Source organism: Tupaia chinensis, unplaced genomic scaffold (genome assembly GCF_000334495.1).
Source record: "Tupaia chinensis unplaced genomic scaffold, TupChi_1.0 Scaffold147500_1, whole genome shotgun sequence".
NCBI lineage: Eukaryota > Metazoa > Chordata > Mammalia > Scandentia > Tupaiidae > Tupaia > Tupaia belangeri.
Genome location: NW_006207351.1, coordinates 403,199 through 410,708, shown reverse-complemented (window position 1 = coordinate 410,708; position 7,510 = coordinate 403,199). Strand labels below are relative to the sequence as shown.

The following is a 7,510-nucleotide window of genomic DNA, read 5'->3' as shown; positions in this document are numbered from 1 at the left end:
GGCGGCACCTGCCGTGCCGGGGTGACGCCCTGCGTGACGGCGCCGGAGGGGCCTCGGGAGAGGAACCAGGGGTGACCGACCCCGTGCCCGGGGTGCCACCCGTCTCCCGGTCACCGCGTCGCCGACGGGAGCCCACCAGGTGCTCAGGCACTCGTGGGAGGGGACGGCTTCAGGCCGCGAGGGCGAGCTTGCCCGGACTAGGGGCGGCCCGAGCTGGGCTCCCGCGCCACCTGTTCACTCTCGCGCCCAGACTTGCCAGCCGTGTGCCCTGGAGCAAGTCCCTTGTCCTCTCTGAACGTTTCCCTCTCTGAGAAACCGAGGCGAAAGAACTGTCATCCCAGGCTTGCTGTGCGGGGCAAGGCCCGCGGGTACCTGGAACCCTACCCAGTTACAGCCCCGGCCTGTGGCCTGCCTGGGGAGCTGCGCAGAGGCGGAGTCCTGGTTGCTAAGCGTAGAAAGTGCTAGAGGTGGGCTGGGACCCGCTGTGCCCTGGCTCCCGCCTCCTGGAAACCTTCCAGCTTGTCCTGTCACATCACAGAATCCAGGTCCCGGTGACGGAGCAGGAAGGAACGCGGGTCCCTGACACCGGTCGGTCAGTTCCTGGGCCTTGGGCCCCGGAGTGAAGGGAAGTGTGGGGAGGGATCCGCAGTGTCCGTGTGGCAGGGTCCGTGTCTGGACACAGTGTGGCCACGGGCATCCCGGTGGTGCTGCTGCTGCTGGGATCCAAGGAGCTCAGCCTTCTTGGAAGCGGCCTCCTGGCTGGCCAGCCCCTACTCTGAGCCTTGCTTTAGAAAATACGTAGCAGTCAGCAAAGGCTTCTAGAGAATATTGAGCTGCCCAGAAGGTCAGATTACCAGACCAGCACGTGGTATAGTGGTTAAGGTGCTGGATTCCCACATGGCTGAGCACGGTTCAAGTCCCGGACGTGGTGGCTTGAAACTCATGCAGGGAACGTGTGTGTGCCCCAAAATCCTGAGAGGAGAATGGAGGAGAAAAGACTGTGGCGTGGCCATCCTCCCTGGAAGTGATTTCTCACTTTCCTTCTCTCTGTCTCCTTCTGTCAAGCACATTGGCCCTGTGGCAAAAACCTTTAAGAAAAATTAAATTACCGAAGATCCATTCCCCAAGAGCCCTTGTTAATCTCAGCCTGGCTGTCAGTGGATATTCCCCTCCAGGCCCTGCCGGTCACACAATTCCTGGGGTTTGACTTTTGTTTTGTTTTCTTAATTGGATGAAATCATGAATGCAAAAGACAGAACCTGGAAATAGGAGTTTTGGCATCAGACATGGGTTCGAATCGCACCCCGCCATGTAAATTTCTGACCACCGTGAGTACACACACTTCCTTAGCGTGAGCTGGAGTGACAACACCCGCTGAGGCTCGCAGTGGGGAATGCGCAAGGCCGGGCATGCAGGACACGTAGCAGTGTCCAACCATGATTAATAAAATGTTCTAAAATAATCCTGAGGGCAGCTTTGCTTCCAAAATATACTTACTGGAAAATTACAGAAATAAACCATTCATGACTTAAACTGCGCGCCCTGCGCGGGTGAGGACACCTCTCCCCAGCCAGCTCGGTCCCCTGGTCATACGTCACTGTCCCTCTGCCGGGTTTCAGCGCCTAGTCCCCGCCCGCCCGTTGGTCACTTGGCAGCAGTAAGGTGCTCAGACCGGGAACCCGTGGCACCGTGCACGGAGGGTCGTATTCTGCGGTCCACGCGTTGCTGGGGGCCTGGAAGGTACGTCCCGTGTGGGAGGGGCACTGCAGTCTGCTGTTCCTGAAGCCCCGTCAGGACCCGGGCGGCACGCCAGGGGCTTCTGCATCACTGGCCACGAGGCAGGCCGTGTCCCCTGTGATGAGCAGGAAGCCTACAAGGTAGCAGCATCCCTGGGCGATGAAGACGGAGGAGGAGGCAGCCAGGCAAACCCCGCGGCCGTGCGCTGGGCGAGGTGTCGTCCTGGAGGGGCCAGGACAGCTTATTTAGGAGCTGGGGTGGGGCCTGGACTGAGCCCATGGGCCACTGGCCGTCCTGGCTGTCTGTGGACGCCCACTGCCTCTTGACACTTCGTAAAATAGTTGGAACAGGTTGTTTTCAAGGGTTCTTTCAGCTCCGAAAGGTAGCGGTTTGTCATTCTAAATAGCTCTTGCCCACACAGCACTGCGCAGGGTGGGGGGTGACTACCACGCCTGGGTGCCGATTACCACCCCTGGGTGCCGCCCAGACCCTCCGGTCTTGTCCCCTGTGATGAGCAGGAAGCCTACAAGGTAGCAGCATCCCTGGGCGATGAAGACGGAGGAGGAGGCAGCCAGGCAAACCCCGCGGCCGTGCGCTGGGCGAGGTGTCGTCCTGGAGGGGCCAGGACAGCTTATTTAGGAGCTGGGGTGGGGCCTGGACTGAGCCCACGGGCCACTGGCCGTCCTGGCTGTCTGTGGACGCCCACTGCCTCTTGACACTTCGTAAAATAGTTGGAACAGGTTGTTTTCAAGGGTTCTTTCAGCTCCGAAAGGTAGCGGTTTGTCATTCTAAATAGCTCTTGCCCACACAGCACTGCGCAGGGTGGGGGGTGACTACCACGCCTGGGTGCCGATTACCACCCCTGGGTGCCGCCCAGACCCTCCGTGGAGGAGGGAACCGCCACGTGACTGGGCCGCACGGAGCAGCTGGCCGGGAGGTGATGCGGCAGCCGGTTGCTAAGTTACAGCTGGGGCCTGTGGGTCTGGCTTCCAGAGGCCACGCCCACTGCCCGTGATGGGCCTCGCTGCCACTGAGTCATCTCCGAGTCTGTCAGGAGACAGGCACAGCCTTAAGAACTGGACCTCTGGAGTCACAGGCAGGTTCAGAGCCCGACGCCCTGCTTGAGCTTCAGACCCGAAGCCGGGCACCGAGCCCCTAAGCCCGATCCTCGCGTTAAAAGGAGCCGAGGTGGTGCTGGTGGGCCACGGGGCGCTAGGCTGGTGCCAGGCACGCAGCAGGTGCTCGGAAAGCCAGGCGATGGCTCTAGCTCCGCCCTCTGGCCAGAAGACAGCATCCCCTGTCCTTACCAGCCTGGTGGGGTCAGCCCTTCCACCTCTCCAGCCCCCACACCCCCACTGCACCTGCGCGGGGCCCAGCATCTGCGAGGAATCGGGTCTCCCACTCCACGGGTGGGGACGGCGTTGGGACAGGCGTGGGCTGATGGTCTCTCTTCTCCCCTTTGAAGTCCCCACCTCGGTCGCAGCTCCAGGCAGCGTGACAGTAGACATCTGTGCTGGAGCCAGGCCCGTCCAGGGTGGCGAAGGAGCTGCCACAGCTACGCAGGGCCCCCAAAGCTCCTGGGGGGGTTGTGGTGGCCTCAGGGGGGCACTGGAGGAGCCGCGGTGTGCGGCGTCCTCACAGCCCCTGCCTCCTGCGCCCCGTCCGTGCGGGCGTCTGCCGGTGCCAGCTTTGGTCTGCCCACTGAGTCCTGTAGAGGTGGCCGCAGGCCTGCACTGGCCTCAGTGCACGTGCACCCGGTGTGGTGGGGGAGCGGGCCGGGACAGATCTAGGGAGGCTTAGGGCATGGCAGGCTTCCCGACTGCCTGGAATGGGGCTCATGCTTCAGTGCCACAAAGGCTGGACGAGCTCCACCTGGGCCAGCGGCAATGCCGGGCTGGGCAGTGCCAGGCTGGGCAGTGCAGGACCCGGGGGTTAGAGAAGGCGGCGTGTTCCCCTAACATGGGGCGTGTGAGGGTCACCGGGAAGCTTTACTAAAATGCAGCTTGCAGGGTCCTACTCCCAGAGAGGGTCTGGTCAGTGGGTCTGGAATGGGGCAGGTTGACAGTGACCGCCAATTCAGGGGTCACACCATGAGTCCTGCCAAAGTGACCCCATGGCCTGGAAGCAGCCGTCCCAGGTGGGTCTGGCGTGACCAGACCTCTTCCAGGCCGGCCCCCGGCAATGCACAGTTCCTGTCATCTCTGCTGGCGGCCCTGGCCCGCACAGAAGCCCCCTCCCGACACGCCTTTTAAGGAGCCCGCACCGCCATGCCAGCGGGGTGGAAGGGAACCTTGTGTACTGTGGCCCACTCGAGGGCCGGGGGGGCCTGGGGCCCAGGTGTGCCTGTCACCATCACACGTGAGTGTCTGGTCAGGTCAGAGGGTGCCCTGTCCCCAGAATAGCCTCACCCTGCTGGGCAGTGCCCCAGGAGTCCAGAAGATACATGTGCTGGCATGGGGGCCACTTCCCTCTGGGGGCCAGGGGACTCCGTCCCTGTGAGCATCCCCCATGCTGTAGGCTTCTCTCGCTTCTATTTGCATTCGTTTATTTCTTCCACGAGAGCGCGATGGAGAGAGAACGTTCCTGACAGGTCTCTGCCACGGTCCTCCCCCAGCCCTCCCCAGGTCATGGCCACCCTGCCCAGCGTACTCAGGGAGGTCTGCAGACACGAGCCCAGGGCCTCACCAACGGTCGTGTCTGACCAGCACGCCGCCAGCCCAGATAACGTTTCCGGGTCCCTCCTCCTCCTGCTGCCCCGAGGTGAGTCCCCCAGAGTCGTGGTCGTCGGGGAGGCCAGCTGAGGAGCTGCCAGAGTGGGGGGAGCAGATAGACTGCCGTGTAAGCGAAGGTGTTCGTTCTTAGGAAACCCTCAGGCATGAGGCTGAAGGGGCAGGCTGTCTGCAGCTCCCTTTCCATTGGTTCAGAAAAGAGTTCATATACATAGAGTCCCCCCCCAAGGGGCCAGTAGGTAGCATAGTGGTTAAGGTGCTGAACTCGCAGATGGCCCACCATGGTTCAAGTCCCAGACGTGGCAGCTTGAAAACACACAGGGTGCATGTGCGTGTGTGCCCAGAGCCCCAGGGGGAGTCTGGGATAAGGATCTCGGTGCGGCCTTCCCTGCTCGGGCGATTTCTCACTCTCTCACCCTTCTGCGAGTGCATGCACCCTATACCAAAATCAGAGAGAACTTAGCAATCATTTAAAAGGCAGAGAATCTGGGTAGAGCGGAGGCGTGTTCATGGCGCCCCGTATGCAGCCGTTTGGTAAGTTTGCAGTTATTTCCAAATAACTTCATTACAGAAGAAAGGGTGGCAGGCGCCATGCCTGGTCGGAGCCCCCGGGTGCCCCTGGGGATCAGGGCAGCTCCCCGTTGGAGCTTTGCCTTCTGATCTGCCCCGTCACCTCCCTCCACTTGCACAGGCTGGGGCCCAGGCTCCCTGGGTGCCCAGCAGGGACATGACTGGACCGCCCTGAGGTTCAGCCTGCAGAGGGCGCCGTGAGGGGCCACCAGGCCTCCTGGCAGCCTTCCCCGCCCACCCCGTCTGGGCATGCGGCGCCCATTGGACCGCGCGTGGCTTTGGGCCTGGCCACCGCTGGCCAGATGCTGGCTTCCGTTTTCATCACTGCCCCTGCAGCTACCGGTTGGAGTATCCCACAGGGGAGGTTGTCGCCTTCCGTGCTCTCCCGTCAGCACGGGCTCGGGGCGTTTATTCTCTTCCGTGGGTCATAATCCGTTACTAGGAGTAGTGGATTCTGTCGAGCAGGCACCTCGCATGTAGCCTCAGCGCTCCCTGCGGCTGGCCCTGTCTTCCCCGTCACCCCCTGCGGGGCACAGCCGTCCCGGCTTTCCAGCACTGCAGGTGGTTTCATCCACAGCTCGCTCTCTCCCCGCCGCAGCCCTGAGACCGGCTGTTTCTCCAGGAAGCCAAGCTTCCTTTTGTGGAGGAAGATGCTCAGAAGGCAAGGTCTGGGCTCTGGGGTGCTCGCTGACCCTGTAGAGTCAGGGCTGGCAGCCCCCTTAGGCAGAGCTAGGAAGGCCCCCGGGAGGTCCACGCATGCACCTGTTCCTCTTGCCCTGGCGCCTGCCCGACATTCCCGCAGCGGTTCCTCTCAGCTCCAGCCCACACCAAAGCAGAGGACCTCAGGGTGGCCTCGCCTGGGGACGCTGCTCCCTGCCCTCACATTCCCGTCTTGAACCCTTTCTGTCCCTTCATTTCTCAGTTCTTTCCCCCTCCCAACCTCGGGGCCCCATGCCATGGCCGGACATGGACGCTGCTCACGGGTGCTGCTGGGTCAGCAGTTGCATGCGGTTCGACCCAGCTGCACCGTGGATCCCCGCCAGTGCGCTGGCCGGAGGGTTTCCAGGTGGGGTGTGTGTGATCGCACGAGCTCGTGCAGAGACCCCACGTCACGCCGAGCAGTGAGGTGTGCAGGTCTTGGTGCGAAGTGCCACTTCGGGAAGTCAGGGTGCACAAGCCCGGCTAGCCTACGCCAGACGCTGCAGGGAGAGCCTGGGAAATGCGGGAATTTGGGGGGGGCTCGGCTTTCCAGGTTGGCTTGGGGCACGAGCGCATCTCTTCATTATTCAGTGGGCGCGGAGGGGGTCGCAGACACGGGACACTGCATCTGAGGTGACCTCGGCTGCGGGTCTGGTCGAGACCCAGCTGTGAAGGTGGCCGCGGCACCCAGTCCCAAAGGCCTGCGGGAGGCCGCTCTCCCCTCTCAGGGCCCTCCTCCAGCCCAGAGGCCCTCTGGGATCTGAGTGCCTGGCAGTTTCGCGAAGGGACTAGCTTTGCTTCCACAGGGCCTTACGTGCAAGTGCAGCCACTTGCAGACTGTGGGACTCGAACTGTCATCAGGATCGGGCATCTGTGCCGCCTTCCTGCGAGCGGGGCCCAGCCCCTCTGCCCACCCTGTCCTCACTCTCCGCTCTCCTGGCTGATGAGCATGAAGACTTGCAGCTGGGCGCTCCTAGCTGGCGTCTCCGTCCTCTCCCAGAGAACCTCCCAGCGCCTGAAGGGCGCTTCCGACCCCGGGACCTGGCGCTGTCCTGCGTGTGTGAACCGCCCACCCCACAGCACTGGCCTGCTTGGTCTCCTCGCATCCACTCCCTGGACAGCCCCTCAGCCCCTTCCTTTCCACCCCGTGATCACATCTCTGTCCCTTTGAAAGGTCCCGCGGCCAGAGCCAGGGGCATCGCTCCTGCCCGCTGGGCTCGCTGAGGCCCCTGCCCTTTGCTGGGACTTCCAGGTCCGCCCAGTCCCGTTTCCTGCCAGCAGATGGCGCCATGGAGAAACCACTGTGCACTCGCTTTGGTCCCAAATATGTTTGATTTGCTTCCATTTCTCCTATGCGGGTTTCTCAGGGAGAGGGCTGCCCTTACCCAACTTAGGACAGTGGGGAAAAGGGCTGCCCTTACCCCGGACAGCTTGGAGCCCAGAGCTCCGGAACAGAAGGCCCCGGGCCGGCCGCCGCGCTCTTGCCTCACACTTGGTGCTTTGCAGGCCTTTGCTCGGGTCCTGGTTAGAGCGTGCGGGCGTGGGGAGCCGGGCCACGGCGTGGGAGACTCGCCCACACCTGGTCCTCTTCCTTCTCCTCCCTCAGGCTGTCGCTGGCCCTCGGGCGCCCATGGGACGGGTGAAGCCCCCCTGGACCGCGGCTCCTCCCAGTGGCCGTCGTCCTGCTGGGCCCCCGCCACGGCGCCAGGATGCACGTGTCGGCGGTGCTCAACGCCCTCCTGGTGTCGGTGCTGGCTGCCGTCCTGTGGAAGCAT

At 62.9% G+C, this 7,510-nt stretch overlaps 1 protein-coding gene across 2 annotated transcripts in view; it reads left to right on the top strand.

The window, feature by feature from the left end:
- The first annotated feature begins 3,428 nt into the window (after positions 1-3,428).
- Positions 3,429-7,510, top strand: part of POMGNT2 (protein O-linked mannose N-acetylglucosaminyltransferase 2 (beta 1,4-)) — a 6,759-nt gene continuing 2,677 nt past the window's right edge. The window contains exons 1-2 of one of the 2 annotated variants that reach the window (XM_006169786.3): positions 3,429-4,497; positions 7,342-7,498. In XM_006169786.3, coding sequence (XP_006169848.2) covers positions 7,445-7,498 — 54 coding nt within the window. In that variant the 5' untranslated portion in view covers positions 3,429-4,497; positions 7,342-7,444. Of the gene's footprint in view, positions 4,498-7,330; positions 7,499-7,510 lie in introns of those variants that run through there. The other variant, XM_027768784.1, reaches the window with a different exon arrangement.